At 41.6% G+C, this 22,778-nt stretch overlaps 1 protein-coding gene across 4 annotated transcripts in view; it reads left to right on the plus strand.

The window, feature by feature from the left end:
- Nucleotides 1-22,778, plus strand: part of ADAMTS9 (ADAM metallopeptidase with thrombospondin type 1 motif 9) — a 226,339-nt gene that overhangs the window by 100,032 nt on the left and 103,529 nt on the right. For 3 of the 4 annotated variants that reach the window (XR_007479510.1, XM_004267994.3, XM_033424783.2), the window contains one exon: nt 16,540-16,707. The exons of the other annotated variant lie outside the window; for it this stretch is intronic. Coding sequence is in view for 2 of the 3 variants with exons in the window: in XM_004267994.3 (XP_004268042.1) it covers nt 16,540-16,707 (168 nt within the window). In the remaining variant the exon portion in view is untranslated. The remainder of the gene's footprint in view (nt 1-16,539; nt 16,708-22,778) is intronic. 4 annotated transcript variants of the gene reach the window in all.

Here is a 22,778-nt window from a genome sequence, read left to right on the forward strand (position 1 = left end):
TTAAAAAGTGATCTCACACTTATAACTGTCTGCTTGAAATAAAACACATTAAATGCATTGAGGTATCTTCCATACTCTTTCTTGAGCTAAAACTAAGCTACAGGAGTTGAACTCTTCAGGCAATGCTAAGGCTTATTCCTTCCCATTGGTGGGACAGTCAACCACTGTGAGTTCTGCCCTTCATTCACCTCGTTCTTTGCCCCTCGTTCGCCCAAATACTGATGTATTCCTCCATCCATGTGGCAAGTGCATGTTAAGATGTGGTTATGGTTTGGGAGGTGTGTAAGATGAAGTGAGGGAAGAGATGACATTAAAAAAAACGAAACAAAACGTGGTTTTGCTCCCTTTTTCTAACTAGAACACAGGAAGAAATGTAGACATAGCCACCACGTTTCAAGTGAAAATCCTTTTAACCGAATCATTTACTGAATTGCCCCAAACTTTAATTTCCTTTGGGCTGTAGATGCCCACTGCCCAAGCATGGTGCCTTACACACAGTAGGCATACTGTCAACAATATTGAAATGAATGAATGAATGAGTGAATGAATGAATGAATGAACTGCTCAGAAGCTGATATCCTTATTGCACTGGCCTAAACTATGGAAATAAAGAGCTAACTTGCAGGAGGGAATCATAAAAAGAAACACACAGGTTTGGATGCTGGTGGTGTATCAGTAGTGATTTCCTGACTTGAAGAGTTGTATGGTAGTTATGTAGGAAAGTGTCCTTGATGTGGGGAAATTAGAGTTTGAGAGATGATGGGACATTATGTCTGCAAGTTTTTCAGGAAAAGGAAAAATAATAATGGCATATATGTGTATATTTAGGGAGGACGAAGGAGGGAGCAAATGTGGTGAAATGTTGACAGTTAGGGAATCTGAATAAGGGGCAGAGGGGAGTTCTTTGTGATGTTCTTACGATTTTTCTTTAAGTTTGAAAATTTTCAAAATAAGTTATTTCTTTTTTAATGCTTAAAGAAACGTAAATATGTTCAGAGTGTGTATTTTACTTCACAAGGAAGCAGAGAGTAGGTCTGGATTTATTTCAGGGCTTTAAAAATTCTGACACGTTTTAGGAAGCTGTTTTTAATCTCAGATTTGCATTGTAACATCATAATAAAAGTGGGCGCTCTAGTCCGAGCTCAGCATAAACAGCATCTTTCCTAGTTTTTCACTGGCTTTTTTCTCATGAACTTCTTCTTCCTCCTCCCCCCCACCTCCCTCCACCCCTCCCACCTGGGCAGCTAAAATGCAAGGGTCTCTGGGAATGGTGTGGTTTTTTGCTCCCCTTTTCCCAGGGAAATCCAGACTTTCATTGCCGGTCTTACTAGTAAATACTTGGCCAAATGCAGACTCCCCTTTTTTAATCCATTGCTCCCCAGTCAAAGCCCAGAATCCTTTGAGAGCTAAAGAACTTTTCCACAAATATGTGCTGTTTGTTTTCCTTGTGTTCCTAAAAAGCCCTCACCCAACCAACTCACCTATTCCTGCATTGCGGTTGGCACTTTCTTAGTGAAATCATGATTTCCTCCTTGGTTGTCTCTTAATCAGCTGTGAAGCATCTGGGAACCGCTTAGCAGTGACGGGTCACAACTGTGATGTCAGGGAGGAAGTGCTGTCCAGAAGAGCCTGTTTGTTTCATTGTAGTTGCGATCTTCATTGCTGTGCCTGGGAATTGATTTTACATTGTACACGTCACGTTCTCTAAGACCAGGGATTCCCAACCCTTTTAGCCTAGGATTTTCACCCTGTGAATGTTCAGTGGGCTCTTTACCACCTCCCATCCAAAAGAAAGCTCTGTGTGCCCTGCCCCCCACCAAATGAATTAAAATCAATTCAGTTTTGAGAGCTTGTTGAAGGACTTTCTGAAAACCTTGGGATTATTCAGGGTTCTCAATATTGACATTGGGTAATGTCTGGAGACATCGTTGGTTGTCATAAATGGGTTTGGGGGGGAGGGGCGGGTATTACTGGCATCTAATGAAGAGATGCCAGGGATGTTGCCAAGCATCCTATAGTGCACAGCATGGTCCCCATAGGAGAGAGAGGACTCATGATCAGAAGTCAAGGCTGAAGTCACAGTTGCAAGCCCTGTGGAATGACTGTGGTTAGCTATCAGAAAACACTTCTCTCTGGAGAGTCAGATTTTCCATCAAGTAGTATGTGGAATCCTAGGAAGCCAGCAAGGTCAAAGATTTTCAAGAATGAACTGAAAATAGGAGGTTTCAAAGTTGTCTCACCAGACTATGAATTTGCAAACCAACAAGCAGTATCATTCAATCTTTTCTGGAGCCAGGAGGGGAAGTTGTTGATGTGTACAGGTGTGCGCAGTGTGGTCCATAGACATTCCGCATGGCAACCTTGGCAGGGGTCACTAACTTTGGATAGAAAGGCATAAATGAGGATGGGAATTTCTACGTAAACAAGCGTTATTCCAACATGTTCATACTTTTGGATTGCATGAACTGATAGCACTGATAGTATAGAGATGATAGATAGGTAGATATCGATAGATATCGATAGACAGCACTTACCTCATTCATGGTAGAATTTGCACATGTGTAATGCACTAACTATATCTAGGAATTGGTTTCAGAGTTGAATATTTAGGAGTTTTTTGGGGGGAGTACTTTTATAAAAGCATAATTAATCCTAGTGAGCATTTTTATCTGGGAAGTTAGGAGACCAGTTTCTTACTAGAGACCGAGACAGTGGTACAGAAAGTGTTCCATGACTCGTGAATAGATCTGACACAGGGTTTCCCAGCCTCGGCACTGTTGACATTTGGGACCAGATGCCTCTTTGTTGTGGGGTGTTGTTCTGGGCATCCTAGGATGTTTGGCAGCATCCTTAGCTTCTACCCGCTAGAATGCCAGTAGCATATCCTCTTGGTTGTGATAACCAAAAATGTCTTCCGACATTGGCAAACGTCCTCTGGGGGCAATATCATCTCTCCCTCGTGGTTCAATGAGTGTCTTACAGCAGAACTTTCCTTTCCATGTTCTCACAGGCATTACGTAGGTATAGTCTACAGCATTTCCCAAATTTGTTTGATTCCAAATTCCTTTTTTTTTTTTAAGTCAGAGAAGTCTTAGAGGTTTTAAAATTGTTCTCTTCCTCCTCTCAGGGAAGATAAATCATTATGTTGTAGAGACCACCAGGTTTTCACAGTTATTTTCCCACCAGTTGTTTTTTTTTTAATCTAGCTGATCACCTTTTTCAGGTATGTGGCTGGCTGGCCAGATACCTGGCTTTTCAATACATGAGCTTCCCGGGGAAGGAAGTTTCTGAAATTCTACCCCTGCATACCTCTCCTTTCCCACTTTTCAAATCTCTTCTGCTTTAGCAGATGGCAATTGCTATATATTTGCCAACCTCAGACCCCCCTGCCACACAGACACACGTATTTATGATCAGAATGGCAGGTGCAACTCTGAGATCCGTGGCACAGAGAACATTTTAGATGATCCATCTCCTGGCCCTAGAAGGAAAATCAATCTCAATTCTTCTTCTTCAAAAAGGTCACCAATGATGACCATAAACTCTAATAGTGACTCCAAATCTTTGAGACTGGAGAAGAAATCTATTGGTAGAGGAAAGGCAAGCAAAATGAACCCAGACACTGTCATGAACCTCAGAAGTTTTATGGTAGGACCTAAACTCTAATGAAATATTGGATTCTTCCCACAATGTTTAAACTTTATTTGATAAAAGACTGGAAATTCTTATAAAAAGAAAGACATACACGTTGGAGCTCAATGTAGAAGAGACCTTGGTTTCCCATAAGACAAATGAGTGCTACCTTGCAGAAGTAATTGGAACCTTAAATTACCAATGGACTAACTATGTCAAAAGCTCTTTCAAATTAGAAATGGAGTTTTGCCTTTTACCTATTTATAACCTTTCCAGTTATTCTGGGCTGTGAGACAATACAGCCACTAATGAAATCTTACTTCTCTGAATGAATGTGTTTCTCCACATCCCAGTCACCAACTGATGACCAGTGGTCTTACATGTCTTGATGTGGCACATAAAAGTGCCTGTCTGGGGCTTCCCTGGTGGCGCAGTGATTGAGAGTCCACCTGCTGATGCAGGGGACACGGGTTCGTGTCCCGGTCCGGGAGGATCCCACATGCCGCGGAGCGGCTGGGCCCATGAGTCATGGCTGCTGAGCCCGTGCGTCCGGAGCCTGTGCTCTGCAACAGGAGAGGCCACAACAGTGAGAGGCCCACGTACTGCAAAACAAAAAAAAGTGCCTGTCTTCAGTAGGCCAGATGGATTTGACCAGAAGTGGAGAAAGAATAACAAAAGGCCCACATTTACGGATCATCTTCTGTGAGCCAAACTTTGGGCCTAGTGCCTTGTAAGCATTATTGCAAATCCTCATATAATCCTTACAAAATGGTCCCTATTGTGTCCATTATGCAGGTAGGAAAAGTGAGCTCCACGCAGGCTAAGCAAGTGTCCCAGCATCCTACAATCAGTAATTTTTGGATCCAGACCCGACTGACTCTCAAGCTTCATGCTTTCCCACTCCCTCTCTGGAAGGGCTTTCAAAACTTCTAGAAATACTGATTTTGATTTGTGACACATCCAAAAATAGGCTCTTGCCCTGGTGGAAACCAGTTTAGCTCTCCTCTGCTTTTTAAAAGCCATTGAAACTGAGTCTTTGGGGTCTGAATTTTTGAATAGGCCCTTTTAACACTTCACTGGATTTTGAATGGTTTTCAAAGGAACTCAGAAATTGGGCTTGGTCACCCAACACTCTCAGACCAGAGCTCTGAAAAGGGTTGGTTTTCCCCTGCACATTTATAGCATGCTAGAACAATGTGAATTAGCACATCTGTAAGGAAAGATCTGCTGAACTAAGAAAACTAGATATATCTGAATGTGGCCTAATCCTATTATTTGGGTAATAACCACTCACTTAGTAGGGAGGCTTGTGGTGGCCAGCTTATAGAGAGTGTACAGGAGATCAAATTCAATCTACAGTTACAAAGTCTCAGGCTTGATGTTGGTTTTGTAATCCTGAATACCCTATACTCTGAGAGCATTTTTCTAAATGAAAGGGAACTTAAAAAAAATCAGGCTCAAACTTAGACACATTATTTTGGAACAGATGGTATAAGTCTTTAGCTTGTTTTGTTTTGCTTTGCTTTGCTTTTAGATGTTTCCAGCCAGAATGGAGATAGACAGTATCTGGCCTAGATAGAACCCATTCTGGTCTGTTACATTTCTTTGTAGTCTATTTTCAGTCTGTATAGCTACATTTTTTCCGTCTGGCAAAAGTGTCAATCTAAGGTGACATCTTTGGGAAGGAGAAACAACATTTTGTGACCCTAAGACTATATGGTGGTCTCAGTGGCTGTTAGCCAAGCTTTCAGTGTTAGCCTTGCCTGTGCAGGACAGTGTGGTCTTCTGAGTTCCCAGCTTCCAACCCTTGCTGTCCATTATCTTACATCATATTCTCAGATAACCTTCCTCTTAGATGTCTCCTGTGCAGTATTCAGTTCTGTAACTATGAATTAAATATTAAACCACAAGAGTGCTTAGCCAGTTTTAGATTGAATAGACACAGGCGATAGGAGAGAGCACAAGTTATTTATTTGGACCCTACCAATGAACTGAGCATTGTGTAGAATGTTTGCTTCATCCTTAAAAATTCTTGTGAGATAAGTGGCTCTAGGCTCTATTAGATACTATTCATTCACGCATGCGTTTGTGTGATCCCTAAGTATTCAAGTGTTTGCTATAAACTAGGCACTGCTCTGAGCACTGGGGAGATAGCAGTGAACAAAACAGACAAAAATCCTTGAACTCATCAAGCTTACATTCTAGTGGGGGGCGGGGGGAGATAACCTATAAATCACAAATAAAACAAAAGTTGAAATATGTATTGTGAAAGGAAGTGAATGGTGCCATGGATAAAAATAAATTAAAGAAGAGAGAAAATAGCATGGAAGAGAAGGTGGGAACTGCAACTTTAAGGCCAGGCAAGTCTCCAATGAAAGGTGACATTTGAGCCGAGATCCGGGAAAATACAAAAGTAAGCTATGTGGATACCCAGGAGAAGAGTATTTCAGGTGAAGACCTGGAGACGGGAGTATGCCAGGCATATCTTGGCAGTCGCAAGGCCAAGGTGGCTGGAATAGAGGGGGTGTGGATGGTAGGGTATGAAATTAGAGATGAAATTGATGGAAGGGAACATGGAAGTTGATCGAGGGAGAGGGAGAGAAAAGGACCATTGGAGGGATTTTTGCTTACACTTAGTGAGGTAGGAAGCCATTGCGGGGGAGGGAGAGTTGAGTAGAAACGTGGATTTGTTTTAAAAGAATGAGTGTGGCTTCTGAATTTAGGGGAAGCTATAGGAGGAACAAAGATAGAAACAGGGAGAACATTAGAAGCCGCTGGAGGAACTCAGATGAGAGTGCTCAGTGGAAGTGGTGAGAAGTGGTAGGATTCTTTTTTTGGATTCTTTTGGTTTTTAAAAATATTTATTTAGGCTGCGCCAAGTATTAGTGGCGGCTTCGTCACAGCACGTGAGCTCCTTAGTTGCGGCATGCGAACTCTTAGTTGCGGCATGCGAACTCTTAGTTACGTCATGCATGTGAGATCTAGTTCCCTGACCGGGGATCGAACCCAGGCCCCCTGCATTGGGAGTGCGGAGTCCAACCACTGGATCACCAGGGAAGTCCCAAGAAGTGGTAGGATTCTGACATATTTTTAAGATAATGCCAAAGGATTCGCTCCAAGTTTAGATATGGGATACAAGAGAAAGGAGTTGGAATGACTCCAAATTTTGTGCAGTGGACAAGTGGATGGATAGTTTCCATTGATTGAAATGAAGATAATAGGAAGATCAGGACGTCCGTTTTAGACATGTTAGGTTTAAGATGCTTACTCACCATCATCTCATACCTGGTTAAGCATCTTGCATAAGATCACAAAGGAATAGATAACAGTGGTCACAGCAGGTCTGATTGATTCCAAAACTGAATTCATAACTACCACGTGCTTGTGCCTCAACCCTTGGATTTTCATTAGAATAAATCTCAAGAGTAGTGCAGGAATCATTTAAATTTCACAGAAAACCATCAACCATGATTTTAGCCACTTGTATGCCCAGTCTTCCATGTTGTGAGCCACTTACATTTTAGCTGGGTTTTATTTCTTCTCATCTCATCCTTTCATAGCGGTACTTCTGAGCCTTTTCTCTAGCAAAAGGTAAGCAGGAGGAGCAGACAAGGAAAGCCACAAAGGACTTGACTAGCGCATATTGATAGTAACTTGGTCTTATCTGAAGTACCAGTAGAGCATTGCAAAGTTGGAGGAGGAACATCTCATTCAATAACGGTTAAGATGACCTTTTTCCCTCTCACCAAGGTATATTTCTCTGATTACAGACTCAGATAGGTATGCATATTTCCATTCTGGGGTGGCATTAATATCTACCCAAAAGCAAATTCATTGCATGAACTACTTTCCCCCAATAGTTGTAAATTTTTCAGTGTAAGACATTTGACATACTGGCAGATAAAGATGTTCCTTTCACACGAAACTGATGCAGGAATGGCCAGACAGGCAGAGAAAGCAAGACTGGAAGAGGCAATTAAATGAACCCTGCCCTAGTGTCTTTTAAACGACTGAAAGCTCTTTGGGAGGAGGAAGAAACTCAAGGACTGGACATTGGTTGGGTGCATGAAAGTCCAAAGACAGCCTGCCTGCATTGCTTTTTTACAGAAACATTCCCAAAGGTGACTTTAGCTTCCCAGGTCTGTCCCTGGCTGTCTGGGACAGTAGCCCAAGTCATGAGTGGGTCTACCCAAGGGCTGTCATCTTCTAGCAGAATGACATCTCCAGGTAGCCTTGAATCCTCCAGCCTCGGCCCTTACAGTCCACCTTCAGAGCGCCAAGAAGCGTGGGGTTCTTGTTCCCACCAGCCATAACTTTTCCATCACTCACTCACTCAGACTCTTCTGCACCCCCCTTTGAAACAGCTGAGAATAAAGGATGCTGGAACAAAAACCTCACCCATTACCCTTCCCATCTTCCAGTCTGCCTTCAGAAATACTTCTGTGGCTAGCACAGGGTGTGGGTCCCGGTACCATCTTCACCTCTTTCCTGAAAAATGCCAATATCGTGATTTGGCTGAAGTTGGGTTACACAGAATCATCACGTCTAACCTTGAAAGGGAAAAGAAGGCTTACAAAACGCACTGTGCTTGGGAATGGGGAATCAGAGGGCATGTTAGTGGTAACAGAGCCTGATGACATAATATACCTCAAATCCCTGAGGGCACCATTGGATGTGTCCGCTCTAGAAATCACCACGTGTGGCTTCTGCGAATTTTCTTGGTTTTTGTTTCTATCTTGATGGGGAGAAAAACTAATATTTACACTCCTGCAGAATAAGAACCCCAATTTGGGTTTCGCAAGTTCCATAGCTAATTTCATAGGCTACTGTATTTCATGTTAAAATGTATTTCCCACCTCTAATAAGAAGTTGTTATGTTATGAGGCCGCAGGCTGTATGGCTGGAGAGCCCCGGTACCTCATAATTCTTGCGGGGTGATGGGAGGTGGCGGTCATGAGCATCTCTCACTGCCTCCCCTTCTGTTCCTGGCCCTGCCATCTCCCTTGCGAGGTATATGCAAGGCCGCCTACTCGGATATAGTATTGACAGGAGGCTTCAAGCGTGCTCCAAGAGTTGACGTGTGAACCTTAGTTCCCTTTCTCCCACAGTCTTAGACCTTTGTAGCACTGCAAAGGCTGGGCGTACTGGGGGGTAATGGGGCTGGAAGGATGGCCCGATGCCCCATCCAGCTGCGATGACTGTGATTCCTACATCCGCTTTCTTCCTTGGTGTTCCCTGCCAATCTCATGCTTTCTCAGCTCCTTTTCATGGTAATAAGTGCCGTGGTGGTCCTGGACACGAACGGCCATCAGGCAGGCCTGTCAACACTGGCTTAACGCCCTCAAGTCATAGCCCTTGTTTCCTGGCCAAGCTTTCTCTCCTTCCTCCTCGGTCCTTTTGGATCCCTGATGCCCCTGTTCAGAGCCATTCTTGTATTGTGAGAAGCCCTATAAAAATTTCCCTAAACGTGTTCACATCTCCAATGAGCAGATACACTTTCCGACAAAGGACTCTTAGCGCTGCCACAGCTGAGCTGAACCGAGCAGGGAAGTGAGTGAATGTGTGTTTGGTAATGGTTATCACTGATGCGGACTGTGTGCTTCAGGACATTGAAAGAAACAACATAACAAAAAAACAAACGGGAAACACAAGGAGTTTTTGAGATAAGAAGCGTGAGCAGGAAGTGATGGAGTGAAAAAGAGATGTGGCTTTCAGATATGGTGCCTTTCTTTTTCTTGTCTGTCTGTCTTCTCTGGTTAGAAGAGACCATATTAATAAGTAATAGTCTATGAGAGTGAAAAGGGCGCTGCAGAAGAAGAGGAATCATCAACATTTATGTCTGCTCTGGGGATTTCTCTGTGACCTTTAGAAAGAAGAGCTCTTCACCCATTCATAAGAGGGAGATTTTGCCAGACTGAGTTCCTCGTTCACCCAGCAGTGCCTGTATTAGAATGTTAATTTTAGACTCCATGAGTAAACATATATTTTTTAAAATACTCACCTTTTAAACTGCATGTTAGGAGATACTTTTAAAGAGTCCACTGAGTAGAAGTAGTAGTAGCAGGAACAGTGAACGTGTATTGATCTTTACACTGTCGGGCCAAAGCACCAAGAGCTCTGTAAGCATCATCTCATCCAATTGTAAGGCAGCCCTGTTGCGTACGCATAGTGCTGTTATCCCCATTTTACAGAGAACAGATCTGAGCTGAGAGTAACTTGCTCCAAATGGCACTGTGGTAAAATGGCAGATAGCACTGCAACGTTGGTCTGTCTGACTCCAAAACCTGTGCCTCGAAGGGCTACATTTTAGAGCAAGGTGAAGACACACACCCATGTGGTGAGCTGTGGAACCCCGTGCACAGCCACCCCGTGGAATTTGTTTTTAGTTGGTACCTTAGAAGAAGAGGTGGTGAAACCCATGCTTGTTCATATTGGCGTTGGTAATTCCTCAAAGCCAGAGGCGCAGAATCTACACCTGCCTTGGCTGGCCCCAGCCCGTCCTGCTAGCTCTATGTGATCATGACTGAGTTGGAGTGGAAGGAATCAGGATGCCTGGTTAGCTGTGGTTCCCAAGCAACACACAGAGCGCCAGAATCTGGTCACAAATCCCCAGCGCAAAGGGCACCAAATGGCGTTCCTTGCTAGGTACAGGAGCTCCTAGTCATAAGCCTACGTCTGTTCCTTCTTTACTGTGTGACAGTGAGCATGACGTGTCTCCTTTTCCGTAGCACTGAATTTGTAAAATAAATACATGGACTGAATAAAAATATATATAAAATATGCTGAGATGACCTATAGCTCAGAGATTTGAGAGCTTAATCCCTGGTGGATCGGCAGGCCAAAATTTACAACCTGTAACCTTCCATTCATGACCACGCAAAGGGCCGTTCACCAGTGAATAGAGATGATCGTTCACCATGTGGCATCAGGCTGAATGCCAAGGGTGAATCGACCTTGACAAATGGCCAAGAGAAAACTAGAGTGTGGCTTTGGGCAAAGAGAAATGTGGCTCTTTATTTATATTTATATTATTATACATGATGGTGTCTTTACTTTTCATAGCGTCTTTCTTCCCAGGGTGTTAAAGAGTTTGTGAAGAAAGTATTAAAGTCAGAAATAGGTTGGATAACCATCCTCTTCCTGGGAGACTAAGGAGTCACAGAGGTCTCTAAAATAGTCTTAAGGGACATTTCTTTAAAGTCCTAGATTTCTGTTATCACCATGGGTAAGCAGGGGTGAGCAGCCTGTTTTCTTAACCAAGCCCTCTCTTCAGTATAACTTAGGGAAGAAAATGGCGGTTCTGGAAAAACACATGCTATATGTGAAGGCTAACGCTGCTTGCTTCCTGGCTCTGTGACCCTGGGCAAGTGAGGTCACCTCTTTAGTCCTCAGTCTCCTTATTTGTAAAGAGGAATCCTAATAGTACCTGAGCCACAAGGTTGCTGTAGGGATTAAATAGGAGAAGCCAGTAGCCTTCAGCTTATGGTCCCACTCATAGTAAGCGCTCATGGTGTGATTTCTAATAGCTCTGCTCCAACTGAAAGAGTGCCTTTGGGGTGGCCTCTTTGAATTTGAATAACTGCCAGATCAGTTCAGCATTAGCACTGGGCGTCAGATTCCAGGTGGTTCTTTCCTGAAACCTTTAGGAAAACATGACATTTGGTTTATAGTACACTTCTATGATGGCTATAGCTTTCATGTATTCATTCATTCCCATAAATATTTGCTCAGTGCCTACAGTGTGGAAAGCAGTAATAAACATATGTGGATTGCAGCTACTATCTTTTTTCTATGTGACCAGCCCACATGGTTTTCCAGGTCTTGCACTGAGCAGATTTGAAACTTTGATCCCTAAGTCTATATCTCTGCACTCAACATTCTTCCCCCCACCCCCGGTGGAACAGTGGGTACAGGCTGGAATCCCTCTGCCTTTTCTGATTGTGTGATGTTCATGCGATACTCACTTCACTTGTCATTATAACTGGCAAAGGCAGTTCTGAACCATGGGCATGAGCATTGCCTCCTTTTTGATATCATACTTTCCAGATGAGGTCTGCCTTTATGCTTCTTAAACAAAGTCAAAATGAGAGTAGAATCAAGAGCTTGTTGAAAAGAAAAAAAGAAAGAAGAGCTTGTTGTTAAGAAAAGACACACTTCATTTTTTAGATGAAGTGATTTAGATGTTTTTTTCATATTTTATAGAATCACAAGGGAAAGGCCTTGAATAATAATTAGTACAGTCTCCTGTCTCACAACTGAACTCTGCCCACCAGTCTCAGAGTGATGGTTAAACCTGATTGTCAAAAATCTTTAGATTTTCAGAGTCTTGGCTTATCTTGGTAATGGATTCTAGTATATGACCTTTCTCTTGGCTTCTCAATTCTTACTTCTAACCTGCTGTCAACCAGTCCTCTGGTTGGAAATGTGGACTAGTTGATCAACATCCTCCATAAGACATTTCATATAAACAGAATCTTATGTATACAGATCACTTGGAAATAGGAATCACGCAGACACACTCAACTGTGCCCACTCTGCTGGGACTGTCCTCCTAGACCATCTATTAACCCTTATGTATAAGCATCTGCTACGACTCAGGCAGTCCTGGCCCACACCCCATCCACTCCGGTGCTTCCTCTGAGCCCCAGCATCATCTAGCTCCATCGAGAAGCTTCCTTCTAGCCAGATTCTGTGTGCATCCCTGACCTAAGCCCTCCCCTTCCTATTCCTTCTTGGTTCCTCATGGCGTCCTTACCAATTCCGTGTGGTCCTCCCATCTGTATTTGGATGTCCAGGTTCTCAGCAGCCTCGGCAATGCTGGAGATCTCATTCTTTCTAGGTCTTCACCCCTTCTCATCCAAGCAGACACACTGGGGTTGTTTGCTGGCTTCTTGGCGACAGAGACCCAGCCCCTCAGTATAAGTGAAAGAACCGATGCAGGACAGCCCTAATGCCAGGGACAGCACACCAGGAACAGTGAGATACAAATCCACACCACATCCAGAGCTACCTCTAGAGAGGGAGCCAGTTCTGTTTCCACCAGATGTGTTGAAATGCAAGGATTTTAAACTCTTAGACCTTCGTCTAAAAAGTAAAGACAGCATCTGAACAAAGCTCCACGTTAAACATTCCCTTTGAATGACCTCGCAGAAACAAAAGCCCAGGCATTTGAGGTACTGACCTTGGTGTTTCTATGTAACAAGCAGAGATTACTTTGTTTGAGAGTGTTGCCCGAAGTTGGGGGGAAATCATTCTTTTAAACAAGTTGGATTGTTTCCCCAGAGGAAAAAGTCAGAGTCCTACTGGGCAAACTAGGAGATTATTTTGGCTGTAAATATAAGGAATTAAATATTCCGCAGAGCAAGAACCCTCAGATATGTAGCCAATAAATAATATGTACTAGGTGACACTCTAAATTTAACTATTATAATCTGTGATGCACATTGATGCAAAAGTCACTGCCTGGGAAAGGACTGGAAAAAATCAGATGGAAATTTCCCTCAGAATAGAAGAGCTGACACCTGTGTTTGATTATCAAGATGATAACTTCTTTATGAGATCATAATGGACCCACTAATAAACCTGTTAGATAGGAAAATTTCCACAAGCAGCTGCTTTTCTTCATTGGTAAGTTAGAAAGCATGAAATGAAAAGTGTTTGCTATCAGAGTAGATACCTTGTGAATTTCCTTATCGCTTTTCGATCTTAATTTGAGGCAAATAATATGTGTAGTATTGCATCCTGTTTTCCAAGTCAGTTCTATTGAAGTTCCCAAATGAGAAAACCACACGTAGGAATGGGTGGGATGCAACTAATCCAGATATTTAAAAGATCTTTAAGGCTTCATATTTCGTATCAACTTCATCTATCTTCATTTCACGGGCAATAGATGTTGGTGGCACCAGTGGTGCCCCTCGGATGACTTATTATCAGTGATGTTGTTGATAACTTAATTATTTTCATTGTGCTGTTATGTTCCCAACAGACATCTAGCCACTTGGATTGGAGTCATGTGGGAAGAGATATATACATATAAAGCATTTTGGTTATGCCATTTTGAAAACACCATTTGTCTCCAGTAAGAGTACCTATCTCTATGGTTATTGGAATGATTAAATGAGATAATGTATATAAAGTCTTAGAGCAGTGACTGGCACCCAATAAGTGGGAGAAAGCTGTGCCTTTTCTAATTCTGCCTCTGTAGATTGCTCCCTACTTTTCGGTTATCTCTTCCAGTGACCACTAAATGGGATTTGTTTCATTTGTGTATTCAACATTTACTGAGCACCTACTAAGTTCCAAGAATTATGCAAAGTGCTGGAGTATAGTGATGAACAAAACTTCCATAATCCCTGCCCTCATGGAACTGACAGATCAATGGGTAGATTACTAAATCAGCATTTCCACCAATTCTCTCTCTCCCCTCCATACTAAGGGACAGCTTGTCTGGACTGTTTGTATATTGAAATGATGATCCTTCGAGGTAGACTTGCTTTAAGTTGACCCATGTTCATCTGATTAATAAGACAACTATGTCTATTTCTTCACCATAATCAAGCACATTACCACCCATGAATCTATATCCTTTAAGTTCAGCTCATTTCCTACAAAGTAATATATTCTTGACTCCCAATGCAGTTTTTCCCATCTCTATTCATGTCATCACTGTCTATCCAGTTGCCCATACCAGAAACCCAGGAGACCTTCCTGACTCTGCCCTCTCCCCTCCACCCCACAGCTGATCCATCAGGAATTATCATTTCTACTTCAAAAAATGCGTCTTCAATTCACCAACTTCCTTCACCCCTCCACTCTGCACCCTAATCTATGCCACCATCACCTCTTGCTTGGACAAATGCATTAGCTTCCTGAGCAGTTTTCTTGTTTCCACTTATGCTGTATTTCCACTCATTGCCTAGCCGGTAGTCAAAGTAGAATTTTTGAAAGAAAAATCAGACTGTGTCTTATCCCAACTTAAATCTCCTCAGTGATTTTCCCTCTCGTGGAGAATGAAATATATTATTATGACCTATGAGCTCTGCATGGTCTGGCCCCAGGGAATGCCTCAGGGAGCCCTCTTGCAACCACTCCAGCTTGTTTTCTTCAGAGTACTCATCTCAGTTAGCATGTATATATTTATTTTTGTCATCACTTGATTAATGCTGGCCTCCCTCACTGGTCTGCAAACTCCATGAGGGCTGGAATTATATCAGTTTTACTTATCACTGTATTCCCAGCACTTTGCATAACGTATGAAACTTAGTAGGTGCTCAATAAATGTTTGCTGAATAAACAAGTGATCTCACCTCAGATTCTAACTGTGCCTTTATTTTTTGGTGGAAGTAACATTTTTAAATATTAAACTAGTCACTGATAACAGGGATTATCTGTGTGTAAGTCATTAGACAATTGGAGGTTCATTCTAAAAGCCTTCTCGAATTATAGCCCAAAGCCTTTATATACATCAAAACACTGTACGTTGAAGGATAGATATTTTTGTTTTGGTGTAGATATCTAAATTCAGCTCTTTCCTTCCACACTGTATACTCTATTAAGAGTGCCAGAATGACTACTCCAAATCATAATACTCACAAGATGAGAGCACAAAACAATGTTTCCATCTCCTAAAGTAAAAAGTTGTAGCCAAACATATTAATATACATATTTTAAATTTCTCTAGCAGCTGCTATTGGAATTTTTATAATGGTTTATGTTTACTAGAAAAACGCGTCTGACACATTTACGAATGGGAGCACTTTGAGCTTGCTTGGTAATAGTGTTTGGATTTATGTTAGGCTACATGTTTTGCATGGTGCTGTTTACCTATTAGGCATAAAAGGGTACTCTGGCCATTTAAGTTAACAAAATCACAGAGTTAGCAGGGGAATTAGAAACATTGAGTAGAAGGAAATGGCACTTGAAATCTATTTTTGTTGTGTTTTCACATTTTGCTCTTCATTGTTAAGCCCATTTCCCTCTGACATGTAAGGACATTATATTGGGAAATAATGTGTCTTGAAAACGGGAGCCAGTAAGCTTATGATCCAAGTGGTAATGACTTCTGTAATCGCTAATGAGGCAATGGACGTTGAATATCTCAGCAGACTCATGGGGGCCAGCCTCTTGCCTATTCCACAAGAAGCTGTCATATCAAATTTTTGTCCTGACGCCATGAGCCCTTTGATTCCTAAACCTTTCTGAGAAACCTACTCTGAAATCAAAGTCAGGTTTCTTAGATGTGGTCAGACAAGGTCACATTAAAACAGTTCAGTGAACCTGCAGATCAAAGTTGAAAGGTAATGCCTCCCTCCCAAACTTGGCACTGACCCACCTGCTAGCTTACCTTTCAGTTTCTAACATGCCTTTTTCACCTCCTTTCCAATGGACTGGGAAAATGAGAGCTTCTCCTCTGAAAAATGGTAGAAGAGTTTCCTTAAATCAGTTCACTAGGAAATGGGACACAGCTGAATTTGGAAACACACCTTTATCCAAAAGAGTGAATTGTGAGGTAGTTTGTTGAAGAAATGTCTTGATCAGCGATTGCCTGAAGTGAGATGTCCGAAAGGAATCCTAACTAATTCATAGTAGGACTTCTGTAAATCAGAATTTCATGGTAATTTCAGGTTCGTGGGCTTCATTTTTGGCCTATATTACCAGGATTTACCCTCGTTCTTGAGTGACCCAAGATACTAAACAGGATTCCTGCTGTCATGCTGTCCACATGGTTTTCTCCATTGCTGCCTTCCTTCCGTGTTGAGCCTTGAGGTGTTATCCAAAATGGCACTGCAAAAGGGGGGAATGGTGACTCTCGTTAGGCATGATCGTAACGTCTCACGACACAGGTTTTTATCAAATTCCTTGTGATTTAAAAAAAAAAAACAACCTTGCCATTGCTTTATATTTCAGTGTTCTGTCTCTTGTGGTCGAGGGCATAAACAACGAAATGTTTACTGCATGGCAAAAGATGGAAGTCATTTAGAAAGTGATTACTGTAAACACCTTGCTAAGCCAAATGGGCACAGAAAGTGCCGAGGAGGAAGATGCCCCAAGTGGAAGGCTGGCGCGTGGAGTCAGGTGAGCAATGCTTCTCCTCTCGTGACTGCTTCCTTGCCTTCGGCCACACGGCTGACACCCGTGTGCTGGCTTGTTTCCCTGCGCGGTTTTGGTTTTTCAGAGGGGAGCTTGGGGACAGGGAGGGAAACAGCTTTATGTCGCCAGCTGTGGGACCTTGGGCAAGTGGCTTCAGCCCTTGGCACTTTGGATACCATCTACAGTAGGACAGTTGTGAGGGTTGTGAGGATTAAGTGGTGGTAGATGTAGATGTCAGCCGTCTAGGACGGAATAGCCCCTCAATCCTTCGCTGATGGCATTTTTATTACTGTTTACCACTTAAAAAACCACTAATTCAGATTCTAGTAAGGTTGACTCTGTTACCTGGCAGGAATTGAGTCTGAATTTACCTTTGAGGTTCTTAAAGAAAAGGTTGTCAATATAAAGTATTCGAGAATACTTCTCTGCCTGTTAGCTTGTATACAATAGAGGTGGGGGACAGATGGGGAAGTTCTCTGTCATTTCCTAGCTCTGCAACCTTGGGTGATTTGTTTGACCTTGCCAAGCTGACTTCATATAGCTCTTATGAGGATTTAAAGCAGTAATGAATGCCATGTACCTAGCTCTGGGGTCTTAAATCTAATAAGATCTCAAAAGTAATATTTCTTTTACTTGGATGAGTGCGATGTGTGTATATCCAATGGGGAAGGAGAGTAAGTACCCAAGAAACTGACTACAGTTAGACTCTACTAATTCTAAGCCTTTGGTAACCTAGTCAGGAACTGGGTGGGAGAGTTTCCCTATTGAATTCAGGAGGGAATTTGAGAAGCTTCTGTTTACCTATAAACAATTGAGGGGTGAACAAAAGTCACTCATATCTGGCCCTTAAAGTAGATCTTGTCACTCCACACTTGTCCATTTCCTCAGCTTGGTTGAGGTGCTTACTTAAAAGTAATAAGGCCCAATTTCTTTTCACATATTCTGTATTCAGTGTGTCCTTTCTCTCCATTAATTTGATTCAGGAAGGTTTTACTGAATTTGTAGCTCTCCTATGCAGTGGAGATGTATGAAGGTACCCCGGAGAATCAATAGAAAACTAGGTTCAAGGTTAGCAGCCTCTAGAATTGATGCTTTCAGGGCCTGGTTCTTGATTCCTGATACCCCAAAGAAGCTTTGCACAGGTGTGTTAGCATGAGGAGGAATTGAGAATCCTCCATTTGAACATGACTAATAGAAAATTCCTCTAGAAACGTGAATTTTTCTTAAATGCCCTGAGCTGCCATCATCGTCTCCCATACATCACAGTCTTATTCTCTTCACAGAGAAATAAAACATGGCCTGCATCACTCCCCAGCAGGGGAGCCTCATCCCTCAATGCTTTTATCATGATGATCATGTTTTGTTTTTATTTTTGTTTTAACCATCAAAGCATCTGTGCCCAGCCAGAGCTAGCTCCTCCTCTGGCTTCCTTAAGGGACCAGATTTCTAGGCAGTATTTCATACTGGTCATCCTTAATGGTTTGTCTTAAGTGACTAGTGTCATCTGTAACTTCCAGCCCTTTTTATTTTGGGAGCTATTCAATGCATGTAAAAGCCTACAGCTAACATTATTTAAGATACCACACTAATTAGCTTGTCCTCTTGCACACTTTCATGCTCTGTTACTTTTCTTTATGTCCCTTGGACATATCTACTATTTGCATCTTGTCCTGAATATTAAGTTGAGAGTATGTAGATGGTATTCATTATAAAGGCCAATTCATTCAATAAAAGGATGATTAAAAGAATCTTTCGCTCTTTATTGGTAAACACAGAGTGAGTTTTACTCTAGTATCCTGTGATCTTGATGCGAAGTCTAAAATTGTTCACAAAGCTGGGATGATTAGGTTTGAACCCTTGGGGTTTTTTCAAACATAAGGTAATAGGATTATCGGAATCCCTCCCCAGAAAAGACCCGCACCTGTTCAAAAGGATTGCTTAGAAAAGTCTAGTTACCTTTGTGGAAAATGCAAGTAAACACAGTTATGTAATGATCTGTGGCCAACTTTCTAATGCTCTGATTCGATTTATAGAAATGAATTATAAAAGCAGGCAAGACAAGATGCTGCATGGGTAAAATCCAATTTGTGCAATTTAGAAGCATACCTGAAAATAATCAGACCCAGAGTTTGATGGAGAAAGACAGTCTACATGATTAAAGGTTATTGGTTTACTAATGATCCCATAGTAAACAGAAATATCCCTAAGGCAGTAACATAAAGCAAGAATAACGATTATTCATTTGCAACAATATTTAGCAAGTTTTATATCTGGTGGTTCTGTTTTCTGCTGGTAGCTATATTCTAGTCATCTCATCTTCAAGGTAGGGAGAATAATTATTGCAATTTCTCATCATGTCAAAATGTGTGACGATAACAAGGCATATAGAATATTGGGATAGGAAACTAGTATAGCCTTGCTGATCTTCTCTGTCTCTCCCTCAGAATTGGTGTTTTGAGGTTTAAAGCGGAATGTTTCACTTTTACATCTTTTGAAAATCTGGAATGTGTCAAGGACATTTTTCCAAAAAAAGAATAGGTTTTATTGGAAAACATCCTCAATAAAGTTTGAAAGCATTTTTTTTCAAAAGGTCATGTTCAGTTTGTTTACATGATTTTGATCAAGAGCTGAGGGATGAAATTTTCAGACGCAATCAGCATCCATTTCTTGATTCAGCTTGATAAATGTGAAGGCTTTGTAGTCACATGATTCAAAAGCATTGGGGTTTCCGTGGTGGCGCAGTGGTTGAGAGTCCGCCTGCCGATGCAGGGGATACGGGTTCGTGCCCCAGTCCGCGAAGATCCCACGTGCCGCGGAGCGGCTGGGCCCGTGAGCCATGGCCGCTGAGCCTGCGCATCCGGAGCCTGTGCTCCGCAACGGGAGAGGCCGCAACAGTGAGAGGCCCGCGTACCACAAAAAAAAAAATAGAATTCCAGAATAAAAAATTTTTAATGTGTCCTGTTCCTATAGAAAGGCTTTTCAAACAAATGAAGATTAGGACTAAACAATAAATCATCAGAGTAGAATGAAAGTAACACTTTATCATCATTTATCAATCATGAATTCATTCAATCCTGAGATGCCTGTTTCTTTCATATTTTGAGATTTCTGTGGTCAGGATGGGCCTAACAACCAATGGAAGGCCGTGATTTAATTAGTTGCCCTTGTTTTCTTTCTGAGTGATACAAAATGTAATACTGTGTCTCGGTATCAGTGGTGTCTTAAATTCAGAGAAATACTTAATTTTTAAAAGCTCTTCAGTGCTCATGCCAAAATGGTAACTGGCAGATTGCATTATGAACCTACCAGCCATTTTTGGTTGGGATTTTTCTTGTAATTACAATGAGAGCAGCTTGGTTGTGGTGTCTGATTCTGAAGTATTCTGCAAGTGTCTAATGGAGAAACATGGCAAATGTGTAGCGTGTGTCCTTTGAGAAGTCAGGGAAACCATATGCACATGGTCAGTGATGAGAACTAGAGTTGCCTTAGTGATTTGTGCTTTCTTGTTACTTTGTATTTGAACTGCAAGCATTGATGTTGAATTGTTTGAATACAGGCTTTTCACCCACACTCTTGCTAATGTACAAGAGCCTGCATAATATTAGCACCATATTTTAAAACTGGAAGCCAAATTTTAATCCACGGTAGCTTTGGTTTATTGCCTAGGGTAGAATTTACTTGGACTATTTTCTGTTTTAGTTTTTGCTTGAGTTAGGGTGATTATCTCTGTTCTTTGCTTTATTTATTTGTGGAGTATCTACTTAAAAGGTTTACTAGGAAGTATGAAAGATATTTTATGCAAGATGCTTAGCATAGAACTAAGGTCTCAACTGGCAGTGATTTTGTATCCCTTGGGACGTTTGGCAGTGTCTAGAGACAGTTTTGGTTATCTCACTTTGGCAGAGGAGGGGAAATGCAGCTGACACGTACTAGGGTAGAGTCCAGGGATGCTCCTAAACTTTCTACAATGCACAGGACACCCCCAACGAAAATGAATTAGTAGGTTGAGAAACCCTAGAATAGAGCCTCGGCTAGTAAATGCTTACTAAGTTTGCTATTGTTGTTACCAGTTACTATTTATTAAAGTTGGTTCATATACTTATTTTTCAAACTAATCCCTCCTTTTAAATAATGTCACTGCCATGGTTGCAATAGTTGTACTGGAAAAAAGTATGTAAAATTCTTTCCAGGTTTTCAAGTGTATACTACAATTCCCTAAACATCAGAAGTTCCATAGAGATTTTTTTTATCTATGGAAATAAGCATCATTTCCCTTTTAAATCGGTGAGTTCTGCATACTAGCATTGCACAGTAGGGAGTACAGAGAGGTGAAACACAGCTCCCAGCTCAGTAGTTTGGAACTAAAAACATCTACTTTCAAACCGGCACAAATAGACTGCCATGCAGAAATGATAGATGGGACGGGGGGGGGGGGGGGGGGGGGGCATGTTAATAGACACCGCTCAACCTCTTTCTTCTGCAGAATAACTTAAAGGTGGACTAAATAAACCAAGAAGAATTAAGCACGCACACGTGCACACACCACCACCATCAGCACCTCCAGGGTCATGCAGAGGTCTTTTTGATGCTGTTTTATTCATGGGGCTTCCGCACAAATCTCTCAGAATTCACCAAGCAAGCCTGGCTGTCTCTGTATGCAAAATGTTGCCTCCCCTGAGACAGCACAGGAAGAAAAGTTAAACACGGAGAACTAACTCTGATGCAGTATACTTCATTTTGAACAAAGATTACCACGGATGCTGTATTCACAGAGGCAGGGCTTACACCTTACTGTGCATATAAGTCCTGTCGAAACTTTTGAATGTGTTAATTCAGGGCTAGCTTTGACACTATGAAAATCGGAAGCCACAGTGACATACTGTATCACTGAAACTTCCTTTATCTTTTGAAAAAATATCGAACATTGTAGAAATAATTTTTAAAATACAGGTTGCTTATGGCTCTTAATACCTTGCCTTTGCTGAACTGTAAGTAATAATTTACTCAGTAACAAACAATAGCATCAAAAAGAAGTTTCATTTACTTAGAGCCTGAATAGTATACACCCTGAAAGCCTTTAACATTTTTTTCCTTTTTCTTTACCTTATTAAAGCCTTATGAGATTTTGAATATGTATTAGCTCTATGCCAAACTCAAATTTGTTTACTTAATTGTCCTTATTTTTTCCTTGTGTTTCCATTTGGATACATTGTTCCGGAAGGGTACTGTTTTATTTTTTTAAGACCCCCAATTCAAATAGCCAAAGGGTATTTTGGTGGTTGTTTATTGTCAGTGGTTGCTGATGATTTCTGTCATTCATGTGCTAACTCTCCTATGTTGCAGTTCATCCATTTCCTGTGTAATCAATGGGAAATATACACGTAGCTCCCATACGTATTAAATGGCCATCCTGTGTACACAAGGCAATCAGGCACCCTCTCATTCCACCAAGAACATAATGACATTAAAAGTCTGGTTCCTTGTGGGTCACAAACTCATTCAATCCAATTAATACAATTAAACCCAAACAATAGTAGCTATGTTGCTCCAAAATATTTCCTTCTCTTCAGCTAGCTTTGATGTGAACATTTAAGCTCCTGCCTGGCATAGACTCATCTGAAATGATATTATTTCCCAAGATGCCTTCTAAACACTACCACCTATTTTCTTAGAATCTGAAACGGAAATAATGTTATTATGCAGCAGAATTCATTAGCGTGTGCTTCTTGTTAGTAAATTCCCATTAGCCTCAGAGAACGATGACTCCTGCTGCAGGTTAATTGGACAAGAATTTTTGTCTAATTTAAAAGCGTGATTCTATTCTTTACCAAGACATCCTCTTAGGAATATGGCTTTAGTGTATGTTAAGCTTGTTTTCTCAATTAGACAAATGAATGGCAGCTGAGCTATCACAAAAACTTGGAAACAGTTTTTAATCGCTAAGTGAAGTAATAGGCTGTTCTTTCCAGTCAGATGTTGCCTTTAGTTTCTGAATGTCAAAAGCTTAATAAAGACAGTAATTCTTGGCCTGACCATAAGTGCGATTATGAAACCCA

Source organism: Orcinus orca, chromosome 10 (assembly GCF_937001465.1).
Source record: "Orcinus orca chromosome 10, mOrcOrc1.1, whole genome shotgun sequence".
Classification (NCBI taxonomy): Eukaryota; Metazoa; Chordata; class Mammalia; order Artiodactyla; family Delphinidae; genus Orcinus; species Orcinus orca.